This window comes from Psammomys obesus, unplaced genomic scaffold (genome assembly GCF_907164565.1).
Source record: "Psammomys obesus unplaced genomic scaffold, mPsaObe1.curated_primary_1811, whole genome shotgun sequence".
NCBI classification, from domain to species: domain Eukaryota; kingdom Metazoa; phylum Chordata; class Mammalia; order Rodentia; family Muridae; genus Psammomys; species Psammomys obesus.
In genome coordinates this window covers 27,032,364-27,051,241 of record NW_026596069.1, presented here as the reverse complement: position 1 = coordinate 27,051,241, position 18,878 = coordinate 27,032,364, and the positions used below count along the sequence as shown (strand labels likewise).

Sequence of the window (18,878 nt, the reverse complement as noted above, 5' to 3'; positions counted from 1 at the left end):
GAACATTTGAATGAATTGATGTTGAAAGGGACAGGAATTTTCACATCATGAAAATATGCACATTTTGATTGTTCTAAAATACGAGAAATACTATATCAGGTTTCTTTCAAATATGGATTATCAAATTTCAGGCACTTTGAGCTTTCTGGTCCAATGACTAGTCCTAAATGCTCTTTGAAATGATAAAACATTACTCAACTTGTAATGAAATCTTCATTGAAATATATTGTATTCTTAATAACTTGTTATTAATATTTTCTGTTAATTTTCCACCCACTCTGGTTAAGTAATGATCTAACACCACTTACGTCAAGGGAAGTTATATATGGCAGATGGAAAACTCCAGTAGAAACAAGGACATAACATTCACCATATTGCATTAATAGGACTCAGTAACTTCCTTTGACTATTTTAAATGCTCATGTATATGTGGAATTCTGAAACTCAAGTATCTTTAATTTCCTAGTTACTCTTTTCTTATAGAAACAAAACAATGGACAACGAAAAAAAGGATCATTAATATACTTACTAGCAGGCTAGTTGTTATGTCAACTTGGCATATGCTAGGGTGATCTAAAAAAACAGAATCTTCATTGAGAAAATGCCTTCATCAGATTGCCCTGTGACAAGTCTGCAGGACATTTTCATGATTGATGATTAATGTAGAAAGGCCTAGATTGCTCTGAGCAGTGCCATCCCTGGCAGGTGGTCCTGGATTTTATGAGAAAGCCATGAGGAGCAAGCTAGTTCTCAGCAACACTCCATGGCCTTTCTGAGATCCTGCCCTGGCTTCCTTCAATGATTTATGATGGTGTGGAACTATAAGCAAAACAAACCTTTTCCTCCCCAAGCTACTTTATGGTCAAGGTGTTTTATCACAGCAATAGAAACTAACATTTATCATGTTTTACATGTAAATAATGCATCCAGATAAATAATTAAGAAGAACTTCTACATCAGTTTCTTACTTTGGATAAATAATACATTTAGAAGACACCAAACATTACAATGTTCTCCACCTGGTTTACTTTTGTAGTTTCCCTATTTCCTTCAAGAAAAAAAATATCAGGAGTGAGTTCTTCATTTAAAGACTATCTGATTTTTTTTTAAAGAATTGTCTCTATCTTCTCAGATACAATTTAGACCAGAAAGAGGCATACATAAGCCAATCAAAAAAAGTTGGAACAATCAGAGGCCTTAAAATGGTGTGAGAAGACATTAGCTGAAATAATCATTCTGTCTTTTTGAGTCTTTGATTTAAGATTTAAGCAAGAGACCCACCTCAGTGAGTAACACTGAGACTAAGAAACCGATGCACAATATGAAAGACACAAAGGAGTCGGAGGGAGGCACAAGAAAACAGAAGCTTAAGAAATTGTTGGCAGAGTAACTACAATAAGCACTAATAAGTAGAAATGTTTAAAATTGTGGAAATAAAAGAGAAATATAGAGGAGAATGGACCACAGGAATAGAGAGCACAGTAAATATTGGAATTGTTATGGGTCATCAAAGTTTCTGTATTAAGTTGATGGAGCATCAGTGGAGGACAGGAAGGGAGAAAGAAAAGAAGAGAAGGAGGGAGAGAAGAATGAAGAAAGGGAGAAAGGAAGGAAAAAGGAAGGAAGAAAGGTATGTAGGAAGAAAGGAAAAAAGGAAGGAAGGCAAATAAAAGGAGGGAGGGAAGAAGAATGACGAAAAGAGAGGGGTAAAGTAAGATGGGGTCAAAAGTGACAGAAGAATAAATGGAAGAGAACTATGAATTTCACTACGTGTATTCAGCTGCAGAGTGTGTGAGGAATGAAGTAGGGACTGGAGAAGTCAAGTACCCTCTGAATTCAAACCACAGATAAAATTCTGAAACTATGCTAGATATACTACATGAATGAGCATATTTCAGATATTGGAGTCTGTTGCTACTATGAAAGAAGGAGCATAAAAGTTTAAAATTTAAATAAATAAAAGGAACTTGTGGTATGGATTTAAAATTATGGTATTGGGAAAAAATCAAAAACAAAAACATGATTTTCTAAACTGTACATATGCAAATATATTTATGTTTACATATATACATGTGTACATGTAGATTTACTACAAAGCAAATGCATCTTATCAGCAGTAAATACACCTGGTATCCAGACCTTGGTTTGCATTATCATATCCTATTTAAAGAAAGAGGGGGTCATCTGTAAAATATTGTTTGGTCCCAAGGACTAGAATAATATAGATTTAATAGTTAGGAACATTTCTTGTAAGATAAGAAAACACTAAATTTTCAACACAAAATGATGAAAGCATATAACTGGAATGCAAGTGGCAGCTAGAAGGGGCTGCCACTAACCAAATGCAAAATGATGAAAACACAAAAATATTTCAGTGAAGTCATGTAATCATAAACCATTAAAACAATTAGTCATTAGACTATACCAATGATAGATAAATGGAAATCAATGGAAGAGGAAACTCTTTCATCTTTAGTTGAATGCTGAAGAGCAACTAGCAAACTAGAAAATTGTTGGAGATGGAAACTCATTTCACCATTGTAGAAATAGTTAAGCAGGAATCATCAATGGATGTTACACCTGGAAGAAATTTTCTTTGAGAAACAGGATAGTTTCATGATCTTAACATGATTTCTCAGTGCTGTCTAACAAAGGAAAATAAGATGTCTTGAAGTTGGGTATGGGATAACCAGATGATTTCTTCTAAAGATTTATATGGTATAATTATGAGATAAGACATAACTGATTATAGTGCATGATGTTACTGCCATAGACTAATATAAACCAATTTCTAGGTGAAGTGAGCAGCACTTAAAGTTGGTGATTTTTGAAGAATGTTAAAATTTTTCTGTGGGGAAGTGATAAGAGATAAGTGTACAATGGGGCATAAAGAAAGGAAATGAGAAAACTTCAAAAAAGACATGACAAAGTCAAGTTTGATCATTAGAAAATTGTTTCTCTTTCTTGTCAGACCCTAGTCTCCCAGTGTGTCACCACTCAACCATTCAGAAATTTGGCAGCATATTTCTAAATCATAATAGACTCAGTCCATCATGTTTTCGCCTTTTTCTAATATCAGGCTTTCCTCTAACAGATGTGAAATTACAAACAGGTGTCACAGAGTTCTGATTTTAATTCACAGTGGCAAGAAGTTATATAAATTCAAGACGAAAAGAAATTTGTCAATTTGAATTTTGTAACTTAAGTTGGAAAGTTTCTTCACTAAATAATTCATCTTTAAATAAAGTTGAATTTACTTCTTTAAAATGTAGCATAATAAGAGCTATTGAAAGAAATAATGTTTTCTTAGATACAGTCCGCTTTTAAGAAACCAACCATGAGTCTTTGAGAGCTGAGAGAAAGTCAGGCTACTGATATGGAGAAAACATAGAAGGTTAAAGAAGGGGAGAGGAGCAAAGAAGAAGATGCCTGTGAAGGAGAAATGGAGAAAGTCAGGAGGCAGATAGGAAAAAAGAGGAGAAGACAGAAAGTCTTTCTACCAACCCACGATGTTCCCCCATCACCCATACTGCAGGCACATGGACAAAGGGGGGCCTTGGGTGACTCTCCCCATGGTATCACTCACCGACATTTATAAAGCATATTAAACAGAAATTCCCATATAAGCATATCCTCTCCAGAACCACAGAGAATTTCACACATTGTGACTTGGCCACTAAGCTGTGGGGTATTTGTGACAATTTGCACATATCTCACTTTGAGGCTGCATAAAGCAGCCCAGGAGGAAAAGGGTCCCACAATTAGGCAAAAGAGTTCACGGACAGCTCCTAATCCCACTTTTAGGATTTCTGTAAGAACACCAAGCTACCAGTCATAACACATATGCAAACATTGTATTTTAATTTTTAGTCTCACTCTTCTACATAATGTATTTGAGTCTCCAAATGCTCCTGTTGCTCTAAAGAATGTATTACTCCCTTCATGATATGTGCTTTTCTCATTGTTTAAAATTATTGGACTTTATTTTAAAATATGACTTTGGAGTGAATCTCATGTCCCTAAGGATATTTTTCATTTTATACTAATCAATTCATGAAATGTCTCATTTCTCTTACAATGAACTTTATGGTAAAATATATATCACATTTATTCCAAAGTTTTTCCAAGATAATTGACATTTTTCTGGCCAGCTACTATGACAGGAATACAGACTGCTAAGCTTACTCTACAAGAAAAACTACATCATCCCTGCTGCAGGTTTCTACATTTGTCACAAATTACCCCACAGCTTAGTGGCCAAGTCACAATGTGTGAAATTCTCTGTGGTTCTGGAGAGGATATGCTTATATGGAAATTTCTGTTTAATATGCTTTATAAATGTGGGTGAGTGATACCATGGGGAGAGTCACGTAAGACGCCCCTTTGTCCATGTGCCTGCAGTATGGGTGATGGGGGAACATCGTGGGTTGGTAGAAAGACTTTCTGTCTTCTCCTCTTTTTTCCTATCTGCCTCCTGACTTTCTCCATTTCTCCTTCACAGGCATCTTCTTCTTTGCTCCTCTCCCCTTCTTTAACCTTCTATGTTTTCTCCATATCAGTAGCCTGACTTTCTCTCAGCTCTCAAAGACTCATGGTTGGTTTCTTAAAAGCAGATGGTATCTAAGAAAACATTCCTGAATGGAAGCTGCAAGCCTCAGATATATGTGAATGTCAATCTACTGGATTCTGCTGGTCAAGTTCATAACATAGGTCAAGAAAAGGTTCAGTATACTCTTCACTACTCATTCACAAGTTAAGAGAATTCTGTGGTTTGCCATCTTTATTTTACTACCTTGTTGGTTAAAGAACAGAATACAGCCATATCACTTTGAGCTTTTCTCCTTTCCCTTATAATGAACTTAAAAGTGAGTAAGATAAGCATAAAATCTATTCTTACACTTAATTAGTTGATAGTTTGTAATAAGTAATTAAAAAGAACAATACAGAATTAATGTAAAAATCATTTTATGATCAGGTTTTTTTGGGGGGTGGTTGCTGTGTGCGTGTGTGTGTGTGTGGTGATTTTTTTTTAAATGAAAACATGGTTCATAGGCATGGGGACATGGCACAATGTGTAGTAATACTTGTGTAAGCCAGAGGACCTAAGTTCAGATTCTCAGAACCAAAGTAAAAGCTGGACACAGAAGCACAGTATCAGTAATCCAGCATGCTATAATGAAGAAATGGAAATAGAAAAATCTGTAGAAACTCAGAGGCCAGTTGGCCTGCCTGATACAGGAATGAGGAAACTCTTTCTCAAAACAAGGATTATATGTAAGGAAATAGTCCCAAAATTTGTCCTCTGACATCACATGTGTGCTGTGACACTCACACACTCATTCACACACACACATACACACAGAGAGAAAGAAAGAAAGAAAGAAAGAAAGAAAGAAAGAAAGAAAGAAAGAAAGAAAGAAAGAAAAAAAGAAAGAAAAAAAGAAAAGAGGAAGGAAGGAAGAAAAAATGAAAATACCAACAGAGCCAAATATCTGGGCCCAGGGCGGGGGTCCTGCAGAGACTAATGAATTAACCAGAGACCACGCATGGAGAGGACCTAGAACCCCTGCTCAGATGTAGCCCATGGGCAGCTCAGTCTCCATGTGGGTTCCCTAGTAAGGGGAGCATGGGCTGTCTCTGACATGGACTCAGTGGCTAGCTCTTTGATCACCTTCCCCTGGAGAGGTGGCCTAACTAGGCTACAGAGAAAGAAGATCCAGACATTCCTGATGAGACCTGATTGGCTGGGATCAGACAGTAGGAGAAGAGGACCTCCACTTCCTCATGTCCCCTAGGGGAGGGGCATGAGGAGGTGGGAGAGAGGGTGGGACTAGGAAGATATGAGGGAGGGGGCTACAGCCAGTATACAAAGTGAATAAGTTGTAATAAATAATAAAGAAAAATTTTATAAAAGAAAGAAAAATGAAAACAATAACATTTTTTAACCTAGTGTTTTGAAGTAATTGGCATGATTGTACTCTAAGGGTAGTAGCAGCCAGAGGCCAGACATTTCTCCAACAATATGTGATCTTAGCCACTTTTAATCCCACTCCAATTCCCCTCAACTCAGTGAGAGCCAAAGAGAGCTGAAACATGCATTTTGAAACATGTCTAGTACTCTCCAAGAGAGGTAAGACAGCCAAACAGCACTACTTTATGATCCTTTCTTAGCAAAGCCTAGCTTCTTAAGAGCTGGAGAACCATCAGGGCAGTACAATGGAAAGAGACAGGTATTAAGTTAGGATAAACATTTAAAACGACACAGCCAAGCTGTGATGAGAAATGATGTTAAAATGGAAGATTGGGAAAGGAGGAATATTTATTTATTTAGTCTTTTTTCATATATTACATTCCAACTCCCTCCTTCTCCTCCCACCCAGCTCTCCCCACTACCTTTGCCCTCCCCCAGATACACCCTCAACTCTGCCTTCCTTCAGACAAAAAAAATAAAATAAAATAAAATAAATAAAACAAAAACAGGCCTCCCAGGGACATCAACCAAACACTGCAGAATTTGCACATATCTCATTTCGAGGCTGAATAAAGCAGCCCAGGAGGAAAAGGGTCCCACAATTAGGCAAAAGAGTTCACGGATAGCCCCTAATCCCACTTTTAGGATTTCTGTAAGAACACCAAGCTACTCAGTCATAACACATATGCAGAGGACCTGATCAGACCCATACAGGCTCCCTGATCTCTTCATGTTCCTGTGAGTCCCACTCAGTTGATTCTGTGGGCCCTGTTCTCCTGATGTGTCCCTGACTCCTCTGATCCTTCCTTCCACTCCTCTGCAGGACTCCCTGAGCTCCACCTAATGTTTGCCTGTGGTATTCTGCATTTACTCCCATCAGTTGCTCAATGAAGTCTCAAGCAGTTGTTAAACCTAGGCAATAATTTCTTAACTCCTAACCATCTCCCTTAATCTTAATAGCTTGCAAAAATAATCAAATTATTATAGATCACAAATTTATACCTAAACATTTGGGGGAAGGCTCTTCTGGGCAATTCTGTACAGCACTGAAAGCAGACAGGTAGTGCTTGAAAGATTTGGGCTTTCTATTGATTGACTTGGTATCTTCTCTGGCAGAAAAGGACTAAACCAAGACTAAGATTGTAACTGGAAAGATGTAGCAACAATTATATTAAAGAGATGGTGTAATATTTGGCCTTCATGTAATATTATAAGAAAAACTAAAATCAGTTAAATTTTAACAAAGGTTACTTATGAAAAATGTCATAAAATTAGGAGCGTTTCAGACTAAAAAGATTCAGAATGGCTCATTCCACCAGAGGTTCCTTTTATATGCATAATCAGAGCAAATGAAGTGACATACTGCAAACTGAAGCAATGAAGTTGGTCAGCATATGTCACACACACACACACACACACACACACACACACACACACACACTCCAAAAGGATAAAAGAGGGATATTTCTTTCTTCCCTCCTTCCTTCCCTTTCTTTCCTTCTTTCTTTTGTTATCCATGGCAAGACAATGGTACACTGTTATTTCTGCCATAATCATTTACTGACAATACTCACAAGGAGTCTATCTAGAGTAGGCAATGAGAGTCTTCATCTCTAGACAGAATTTACAGCTGTGTTTAACAGATATATCCATAGATATGTAGATAATAGAGATAGATAGATAGATAGATAGATAGATAGATAGATAGATAGATAGATAGATAGATAGAGATAGAAATGATAGATGGATGACCAAGTCTGGCCTTGTGATTTACTTAACTCCTATTCCTGGCTGAGACTGAGGAGCTTGATTTTACACACCCCTTTAGTTCACTATGTACAGAAGGTACTAATATCAAATATGAGACCTATTTAGACTGAACTTAACAAGGACATACAGTGCCATTTTAAAAATTATCTCTTTTTTTGAGAGTATAATATAACATAATGTCCTCCTTCCATTTCCTCCCCTCCAAGCCCTATTATGTATCCTGCCTTGGTCTCTTCCAAATTCATGGCTTCGTTTTTCACTTGGTTTTGTTACATGCATAAGTAACATTATATAGACTGAGAAGGTCATATTTATGTATTTAGGAACATATATAGTGGCCTCCTTTTTTTTAATCTATCATTTTCTAGGGGCCTTGTCTAATGATGCTAGTCCATGAAATTGTTTGTTTAGCAGTAATACACCAACTCCTAATCCAGGTTAGCTCCAGATGTCAATGCTTATTTATCTCTTCCACAACCCATTTATGATGCACATAGTTTTATCTGTTTTCTATAAGTCCTTTTATATCCAATTTTCTGTATATTAAGAATCCATCTCATAGCACTTCAATTCGGTTTTCTCCATGATAATCTTTGTGCTACATGCTCTTTGTTCACTTAACTTGTGTTTCCTCTGATAGGACCACAACGCACATCTTTCAGTGTTAGCAAGGTATTGTAATCAAAAATATGTCATATATTCACAGGAAAAGAAAAGATGTTGATTTTCTTGTTCCATAAACTTGGACACACACTATAAAACAGTTTCAGCTAACTCAATAAATTGTTTCTGGAAACAAACCCCGGTAATCGTAGATCTAAACTCATAAAACCTCTCAGGTTCTACTGAATCATTTATGGTAATCTAGCTCTTGGTTTTGAAACTCAGTCGGCCCAGAGCTCGACTACATTTCCCACAATCCTCCGGAACCGATATGGCACCCGGCATAATCTGAACTACAAAGCCCACAATCCTCAGAGACGGCCATTCGGCTGCGTTTCGGGAAGTCACCGCCTTCGTTCCCATCTTCCCTTTCGGTCTTCGCGCTCTGTATTGCAAGGTCGTGGAGAAAGGAGTCTGAGGTAGAGCGGCCATTTCTTCCGCCTACCTTCTCTGCGCTCTTCGCTGAACTTCCAGCATCGTCATGTTGGGTCAGAGTATCCGGAGGTTCAGCACCTCCGTGATCCGTCGCAGCCACTATGAGGAGGGTCCGGGGAAGGTGAGTGAGGCCGGGCTATCTCCGGAAGGAGGATGCTCGGCGCCGCCGGCCTGCTTCAGGGCCGGCCTGAATGCGGGGAGGGAAAAGGCTAACCAGGAGCTCAGGGAAGACACGCAGGCCCTCCTCAGCCCACATCCCTAAGAAGGCTGGAAGCCCAGCGCCTAGGCGCGGCCTCAACGCCGGCGCTCACTCACCTCTTCCCCAGAACGAGGCCGGGAAGGCCGAAGGTTGTCCTGGTTAGATTGGAGCCGGAGGATGAGTGAAGGTCATTGGAAACAAAGAGAAAATGGGGCCTGTGTCTGTGGATTAGGCTTTTTAAAACAGCAGACTACGTTAGAAGTACCTATCCTTCCATAAGCCAGGTTTAGCCCCAAGTGCAAATAAACTGAGTGGTTAGTAATAGAATAACAAGCCTTGTAACTGTTAGGTGAGGCCTCTAAAAAGAGGAAGGATATCTGTGAAATAGCTACTATGAAAAAGCCAAACTTTGTACTGGGATTGAGAATTGCCGTGTACTGAGTGGAGAATTTGTAATAACAATGAACTAGAGTAATTTTTTTTTTCAATTGTCAAAGATACAAGATTTAAACCGTTTTTTTTTTTTTTTTTTTTACAATTATCACCTAATTGGGCTTACCCACTGGTATTCAGAAAACCCAGGTGTTTATTTTAATGTTCTGGCACATGCACCTAATTGTAAAGTACACTTGAGTACACATGATTGACCCCTGTCCCTTCTATTAGGTGAAATCAGTTGCTTTGAAGTATTGTTTTTTTGCTGCTTTTTCTCTTTCCCAACAGAATTTGCCATTTTCCATTGAAAACAAGTGGCGGCTACTGGCTCTGATGACTGTGTTCTTTGGGTCTGGATTTGCTGCTCCCTTCTTTATAGTAAGGCACCAGCTACTCAAAAAATAAGGATATTTAATCTATCCTTCAACAGGTAATTTGTAGTTTTTCTAATATTCCTAAAACAGTAATTTCTGTTGTGTACCCTATACCTCCCCACACAGACACACTACACACAAGTAGATAATTGTCTGTAGGGGCAGTTTGGCAAGCCTATAATAAATTGTTTTGATCAGTAAAGGTCCGTGTTTACCAAGTACCTTTTTATAGTGATAATCTGAACAGATTCTCCAACAAACCTGTAAAATGAGTGATATTAAAATTCCATTGAAGACACAAAGATATAAGTGACTGCGATTCCATAGATAGAACGTTAGGTTTGAACATAGCTGAGGTTGAGAAATAATGAATTGAGGAATTATATGTTATTACATCTCCACAGACATGTGGCATACTGGTAGCCTAGAAGATTCCTTCCGTATACATAAGGGTTTATTTAGCATAATTCATGCAAAGTTTTGGTACATGTGATGAAGCAAATCAGTATGAATAAACTCATGATACTGTAAACGCTTTCTGATGTATCAAATAGATCTGAAACTACTGTGACTTCAGTAAAGTCAATGAGGCTTCTAATGCTATTTTATTTTTATTTTGCAGGATGAAGAATGTTTTAAGAGATGCAATCTGAAAATTGGGTTGAACTCTTATATACAATTGTAAATAAAGTAATGAAACATATTTAATGCCTCATCTCTGAAGTAACGGTTGTAATAGTTATTAGTTTTGATTTATTAAGAACTGTATATGGTGGTTGGGGTGGTGGTTCACTGGATAACATGATTTGATTTACAGGGCAAACATCAGGCCTGATTTCGGGTCCTGAGCACCCTGATAAAAATATGGGCAACCCTAGCAACCTCCCTTTAATCCCAGCCCTCCAGGCAGAGAATCCCTAGTCAAGCTATCTGGTTCAGTTCACTAGAATTGGCAATGAGCTCTGGGTTCAGAAAGGGACCCTGCTTAGGAGGAGAGTAGATGAAGATTTCTGAGGTAATTATGGGCTTCCATAGGCATGCTCACACATGTTCCAGATGTGAATATACATGCATACACACAAAAACAATTGCATGTCATTTAGCTTTCATTGTATTCTTAATTACTGGATTTCATTTAAGTTGATTCTCATGTCAGGAACTTGGTAACATTTTGAACATAAGTTACAAATTGACTTGACCTTATTTAAAGGAATTTAAAAGTAGTCTTTTTTGAACATACAAGTTTATTTTCTCTGTAATTAATCATTTCAAAAATCAGTAACAATGAAGCTCATTCTAATGAGTCAGGTACTTTGCCTCATTTCCCCCTAGATCTAACCTGAAGTTGAAGTTTTGTATCTGAGTACTTCTGACCAGTCTCGATTAGAACAGGAATAGAATAATTCCAAGGAAATATACCAGCATATAAGATGAAATGGAGGGGATATTCTGGAGTTCTGGCTGATGTATCCTGGATGGGAGGTAAGAGCTCCCGTTAGTAATTCTGTCATTGAGTTATAAGTAGTGAGATGGTACTTACCACTTGTGACAGACTTTCTAATGGGCAGGGGAAGGTAGTTACTGAACATCTAGTTTGTTCACTGTTGTAACACCACTGGTGGTAGATGATAAAAGTAGCATTGACTTTCTAGAGGTTTTGGTGAAAGGGTGCTTGCAGTTTTTAAACTATGTTACAAACAAGTCTTAGTGTAGAAAACTTGCAGAAGTAGCCAGAGTGATAATTGAACAGATCACAGAATCTGCCAAATGGGGTGATGGTAAGCAGTGACTTACTAAATTTACATAGGCTTGTTATTAGTATAATTTCTACTAAGTTTAATGAAATTTTTAAGTTGACTTAGGAAAAATTTATTTCCCTAGGTACAAGTAAACAAGATTTTTATACTTCTGACATGGTTATTTGGTCAAAACCCAGGGTTTGTTTCAAGACAAGCTTCTGATGCATCAAAAGGATGGCTAAAACTGGGCTGGGGTGATAGGAAGGTTGCTTTGGAGTACAGAAGAAATGTGGGTTTTGCATAAAAGCATACATGGCTAACAACCATGCCAAAGTCAGTATTAACAGGGGGCTCTTCCTCTTTTTTAAATTCTGAGTATCAACCTCATTCTTCTGATGCTCAAGAAAAAAATATGTGGGCAGGTCTAACAGTAGTGCCTAGCATGCAAGCATGAAAACCTGAGTTCAGATTCCCGAATTCTACTTGAAAGCCTACGTGGAGGCTGCTGCCTGTAAGGAAGTTGGGAGAGAAATGGTGGGCAGAAAAGAGTGCCTCAAGCTCATGGGACAGCCAGCTTTGAATCTCAAATTCAGTTGAAGACCTGTCTCAAAAAGGTCTCCACAGCTGCACTTAACCTCACGCAAGAGTGAGAACACATCTTAAGTACATTTCTAGGGTTTAGGTATAGAGTACTTAAGTGGGAAGGAGAATGAACAAATGAATACATTAATGAAGGTAGCCCTAAAGCTGCTCTGCAAGAGATGACTATTTCAATAACTTGCCTGAGCTACAGTTTGTGCCACCAAAGCACACTTCAGCCTCACTATGTTTAAGGTGATGGGGTGTATTTTCATAATCTGTACCCTCTTCAGAGTAAAAGTCTAGTATGAACCATGATGTTTAGTCACATCCCTGTAATTTCAACCTCATGATGGTACCTTAGCTCAGGGTTTCTGTACCACTGCCATGTCTTCATTTAGTTCAAATTGCAACTTTTCAGTAAAGTTTGTCTCTGTTGTGAGACCTTCCATAATCCAACACTTAAGTCTCCAACACTTTCATAATTATGCAAATATTAAATTACTAATTTCTGTGCCTGTTTTCCATACATGTTTGTCATCCTTGGTGATTGAAAGGCTTTTATTTATTCATGTATTTCATCTGTAAAGGCTTTTATTTATTCATGTATTTCATCTGTAATCTCGTCAGTGGTGAATGAAATTTTAAAATTATCAGAGCCCAGAGTGATATTTATTCCCTTGAAAGGCAAATATATCTGGGCACAGGGGTCTTTTCTGAGACTGACACTCCACCAAGGACCATGTATGGATATAACCTAGAACCTCTGCTCGGATGTAGCCCATGGTAGCTCAATTGGTTTCCCATAGTGAGGGGAACAGGGACTATTTCTGACAAGAACTCAATGGCAGGCTCTTTGACCTCCCCACCCAGCAAGGGAGGAGCAGTCCTGCTAGGCCACAGAGGACTTTGCAGCCAGTCCTGAAGATACCTGATAAAACAGGGTCAGATGAAAGGGGAGGAGGCCCTCCCCAATCAGTGGACTTGAAAAGGGGCAGGGATGAGATGAGGGAGGGAGGGGTTGGGAGGGAATGAGGGAGCAGGGATATAGCTAGGATACAGTTAATAAAATGTAACTAATAAAAAAAAAAATTTAAAAAGGCAAACTTGAAGCTTATATATGTTTCAATGTTTCATAAGTCAAAAATTTTCTCCAAAACTGAACTAAGGTTTTCCATACATGAATGAATGTATTGAAATAATTAAAATGTGGAAATACACGAAGGTAGGATCTGTGGATGGTTTATTTCACCTCTCTTAATTTTCCTTGCACAAACTTAACGGATAATGGAAAGATGTCTTGATTTACCTTCTGGTAGATAAGAGATTTGTATTCTTTTCAAGAAGAGATAAAATAGTTTAAGGGTCAGGAGGATCACTGAAGCTCACAGACTTGGCAGCCCATTCAGAAAAACATGACGGAGAGCTCTCTCAGAGGAGAGAGGCAGACTAGAGTAGAGGAGGATGCCAAATGTCCTCTGACCTCTGTGTGTTCATCACACACACTGTACACAGGTATGCACCCACACGTAAAATTTTAGAGGTAAAATGAATCCCTTATTTATTAGCGTAAATACTGAAATTCCTATGATTTTAGCTGTCCTACACCAAAATCTTAAAAGTTTCATATATTAGCAAATGATATTTTGTTCTCATTATTTGTATACAATGAGAAAAATAAAGCTGCAAACTGTATTAAAGTGAAGGATTTTTATCATAATGAAAAGCTGATTTTGGATAGTCTTCTTGAGTTCATATTTAAATATGGGTACAAGCAATATGGTTGTTACCTGACTTACAGGTCCTTAGAATTTTTCATAAATATGGGAGAAGCAGCCTATTCCTTTTGTTTTGGAAAAGAAAAAATGGGAACAGAACAGGTATTTGAACTGTTCAACTTTCTGGTTCAGAGGTCAAGTCCCCACCAGCATAGGTCCCTGAAAGGCAGTAGTGAGTAGAGCTCTTTATTAAATATATGGAGGGAGCAAGAAACATACATTGTTTTAATCCTGTGGGGGGTTCCTTTTAAGAGACCAACTTTTCTAAATATCTAAATCTGCATAGCAGAATGTGGCAAATAGATCCCCAAGGCCATTTTCAATTTAAAATAAGTGTATTTCTGAAGACATTTAAGGAAGCACAACAGACTGATCAGAGATCCTAAGGAAAAATCTCTTAAACATTCCCTCTCTATATGAAGAGGATACAGAATGGTGGAGGGTAAATAGTTCTGGGCTTTTAACATGTGCTTTTGATTTATTTTGCAGTTAGTAGGAATTGCTACTCTCATTTTGATGGACTATATTCACTTATTGGACCCCTTTGTAAAAATTAGGAAAACAAGTTCCCTTTCCTCATGACACAGCATCATGCCAGAGTACATTGGTTTTCTAATCCTGTACTTGTGATACAATAGCACAAAACACATATCTACTTTGCTTTCCTCAGTAGTTACTTTAACTTTGAATTTTTCTATTATTCCTACTAAATTCACAGTCCATCCCCGGTATTCTCAGATCCAACAAAAGATGATTATTACTTATTCAAAGTGTTAACAGGGTTCTATGTACTTTAGTATAAGCTTTGTGTGCCTTCTTTGCTGGAATCAAAATGAACTACTATGATAGGCTTTCAACAAATACATTTAGATAAATGGTGGTAAGGACAAATACTTAGTTCAGTAACACTTCTAAGTAGATATAAACCATTTTAAGATGGTCTCAGACTTATTCCTAGCTTCCTATGGAAAAAAGATATTGATAATTTTATTGGGTTCACATCTTTTCTCTAAATTGTTCTGCTTAATATTAGCAAAACTTCCTATATATCATGCTACAAGAGCTTCATGCAGTTTAATTGCAGCCATTTTTAACTGCTAGTGTTAGATCTATATCTAATCTCAAGACTGCCTCCAACCAAAGCAATTGTGGATGAATGCACTTAGAAGGCTGTTTTGGGAGGAAATAGATTTTGCCATCACCAGAAACTGATTATGTGGTAGTAAACATCACAGAAATAGAGTTAATTTGTTTAACATGAGAATCGTTTCATTAACAATTACAGAATAAAGTGTTTTGAAACGTCTATGTGATATTGTTTCCCTAACCACCTGCACTTTGGGTAAAAGTTCTCAGTTAACCAAGGATCCATTCTGAGTATGCTCCAAGCATAAGCTTGGCTTGGAGCAATGGATAATTTTGTAGCATTTGCCATGGTGGGATTTAGTGTTTTGTTTTGTTTTGTTTTGTTTTGTTTTGTTTTGTTTTGTTTTGTTTTGTTTTGGCAGGGGAGGGAGTTGGTTTGGTTTGATTGGTTATTTGGTTGGTTTTGGTTGTTTTTTTGTTTGTTTTGTTTTTTGTTTTGTTTTGTTTTCCCTAGTTTTAGGAAGACATTAGAGAAGATGGCTGGTTCTATAACTAAGCTTCCAGTGGTAAGACTGGGACGCCAACTCAGCCACGAAGCGTTCAACCTACATTTTGTTCTGCCTGAAAGATATGCTGGGAGTAACTGTAGTACAGAACTTATGGGAGTGCCCAACTTATGATTAGTCTAACTTGAGGCCCACACCACAAAGTGAGCCCATGCCCAGCTCTGCCTGAACTTCCAGGATCCAGAAACCTAGGATAAAACCAAACACAACTGGCAAAAAAAAAAAGTAAATGAAATTATTTTCTTAATAATGTTCTCCTGTACCCATATATCAGTGCCTAGCCCAATCATTTATTTTATTTTATTAATTACACTTTATTCACTTTGTATCCCCTATAAGTCCCTCCCTCCTCCCCTCCCAGTCCCACCCTCTCTCCCCCTTCTTCACGCATTTTACACATGCCCCTCCCCAAGTCCACTGATAGGGGAGGTCCTCCTCTGCTTCCTTCTGATCTTAGTCTATCAGATCACATCAGGAGTGACCTTGCCCAATCATTATCAGAGAGGCTTGCATCCAAACACTCATGGGAGCAAATGCAGAGACCCACATCCAAACACTAGGAAAAACTCAGAGAACCCCTGCAGAAGAAAGGGAGCCAAAAGGGGTTGAGGATACCAGGAAAACATGAACCACAGAAACAACAAAGCAAGGCTCATAGAGGCTAACAGAGACTGAAGCAATAATCACAGAGCCTGCAGGTCATCTGCATATATGTTATGGGTGTGTAGTTTGGTGTTACTTGTGGGATTCCTAACAGTGGGAGTGGAGTTATCTCTTTTGCCTGCTCTTGGAACAATTTTTCTCCTACTTAATTCCTTCCTCCAGTATTGATATGAGGGTTTGTGCCTAATCTTGTTGTAACTTGTTATGCCACATACAGTTTATATCACTGGGAGGCCTGACTTTAATCACAGCTCGCAGGGAGGCAGAGACAGGCAGAGCTCTGCTAGTTCAAAGCCAGCCTGGTCTACAAAGACAACCAAGGCTACACAGAAAAACCCTGTCTCAAAAAAATAAAAAATAAGACCAACATCATTAAATGGAACCCATACCCAACACTGCAAATGCATCCAAGAACCTAAAATTAGATTAAATATTTGCAAATATAGCAGAAAAGAAAGACACCTTGATTTAGAAATTCAACAGTTAAAAACATGAATAGAAGAGGGATTTTCTTTTTCCCAACAGAAAAAGAAAGAAAAAAAAAAAAAAACCAAAACACAAAACACAATCATCTTCAAAATTACAAGTTGTACAAGCATAGATTTTTCTGAGGCTGTAATAAAAGAACTGAAGGAATGGAGTGGCCAAGAAAAAAAAAGAAGTAAAACAAAATTTACAGGCAGTGACATCTACCTACATCTGTCCAATGAGCTTAAACATAAACACATACCCACATAACAGAAAGCCTTATACAGATGCAGAATATTACCTTAATCCAGAAATTCCACATGTATCTCCTAGAGATGTCCCTTTTCTCACAGGAACTTATTTCACAGTATTTATTTCTCACAGAATGCTTATTTCAGTGTCCATTAATTTAACCTATTCCAGAAAGTAGTTGGTATATAATTTTTATGTGTAGAAGTTTCATACAATAGGGGCTGGGGAGATAGCTAGTGAGAAAAGTGCTTGCCATGCAAGTTTAGGAACAGTAGTCCTGATCCTCAAAACACATGCAAAACCCAGGAAGGCATGGAGGCTACCTATAATCACAGTACTCAGGAGGCAGGTGCTTAGTATCCCTAGGGCAATCTGGCTAACTAGACTAGTTAGAATCAGACACCTCTGGGTTCAGTGGGAGATGCTGCCTCAATGAATAAGTGCAGAGCAATTGAGGAAGACACTGCTTTAATTCCAGGCTACACACTGCCCTGAATACATAGGTACACATGTGCACTCTCACTATACATGTGCACGCATACTATAGACATGCAAACTAGTGTCTGAGCATGAAGTTGTTTGTTTTGCATATTAAATAATGTACTTTAGGAAATTTGAACATGACCATCACATATAATATGATCACAGCATTTCACAAAGATGATCTTACCTAAAAGGCTACAACTGAGGTACAAATCATGCTCTGTGGAGTATGGAACAAAGAAATGAACAGCTTCAAATGTATTTTTTTAAAACGATAAAATTTCAGAAATACCTAAGGTTGAGTGTAGGAAAAGGTAAAAAGGGATTGAAAAAGAATGCTGTATTATAAAAGCAACTATCCCAGGTACCTAGTTTTTCCACAAATGGTGAGAGCTTAATAAATATTTTAGAAGCAAATTGAAGGGAATAATATTCCAAATAAAGAGTATAAACACTGAAGATATTAAAAAAAAAAAAAAACTTCAGAAAGCCTAAAGAGGTTGGTGCAACTGAGTACCATACAAGACTAAAAAATATGGTGAGCAAATTATTGACGTGACAACTTAAGGACTAAGGTAGACTGCAGTAAACCTAAGAGAAACAATAGCCAGAAAAAAAGTTATCTCAGAACTAGGATATGAGATATCTTACTTAGGGTTTCTATTGCTGTGATGAAACACCATGACTAAATGCAATTTTCAGGAAGATTATTTGGCTTACACTTCCATATTAATGTTCATAATCGAAGGAAATCAGGACAGGAACTCAAACAGGGCAGGGATCTGGAGGCAGAAGCTGAGGGTGAGGCAATCAAGGGTGCTACTTACTGGCTTGCTGCTCATGGCTTGCTCAGTCTACTTTCTTAGAAAATTCAGGATCACCAGCCCAGGGATGGCACCGCCCACAATGGCCTACGCCCTCCCCTATCAGTCACTATGTAAGAAAATGCCTTTACAGACCTGCTTACAACCCAATTTTATGGAGGCATTTTATAATTGAGGCTCCCTCTTCCCAGATGACTTTAGCTTGTATCAAGTTGACATAAAACTATCTAGCAGATGAAGATTTGGTACAGATAACACACTGAAGAATAAAAAGTTAAATATTCAGTATAAAAATTATCTGTAAACAAGAAACAGAAAAATCATGGTTCTGTTGCTCCTGTTTGGCCTGTTTAAACAATGAACTTGTTGAATATGTGTAACTTATTAGGTTCTCTCATAATTTTATTGTATTAAGTATAAGTGGAAAGAAAACTGAATCTTTATATTGAAACATGGATAAATAAATGGGAGCAGAAAACCCGGTGAGAGACCAGTGTGAGAGAAAAGTGTTCTGGTTTCTGTGTCTCCACAGTTAATTTCATTCTAGCTTTAAAATCAAAGCGCCTCTACACAATAAAATCCATGGCAAAGTC

General features: G+C 37.9%; 1 protein-coding gene and 1 non-coding gene across 2 annotated transcripts; both read left to right on the top strand.

Annotated features, from left to right (window-relative positions):
- The first annotated feature begins 8,758 nt into the window (after window positions 1–8,758).
- On the top strand, window positions 8,759–10,562 carry LOC129690206 (cytochrome c oxidase subunit 7C, mitochondrial). Its single transcript, XM_055625770.1, has 3 exons — window positions 8,759–8,960; window positions 9,762–9,903; window positions 10,470–10,562. Exons 1-2 carry the CDS (start codon window positions 8,886–8,888, stop codon window positions 9,876–9,878), a joined length of 192 nt encoding a protein of 63 aa, XP_055481745.1. The 5' UTR covers window positions 8,759–8,885; the 3' UTR covers window positions 9,879–9,903; window positions 10,470–10,562.
- LOC129690243 (small nucleolar RNA Z39) lies at window positions 10,331–10,393 on the top strand. The gene has a single exon (XR_008722250.1). It is a non-coding gene; the product is annotated as a small nucleolar RNA Z39 (small nucleolar RNA).
- Window positions 10,563–18,878: the final 8,316 nt, after the last annotated feature.

Bases quoted from the DNA above. Each gene is read 5' to 3' on its own strand.
- LOC129690206 (XM_055625770.1), top strand. From the start codon at position 8,886: ATGTTGGGTCAGAGTATCCGGAGGTTCAGCACCTCCGTGATCCGTCGC. The intron at 8,961-9,761 runs GTGAGTGAGGCC...CTTTCCCAACAG, and splicing joins ATGAGGAGGGTCCGGGGAAG to AATTTGCCATTTTCCATTGA.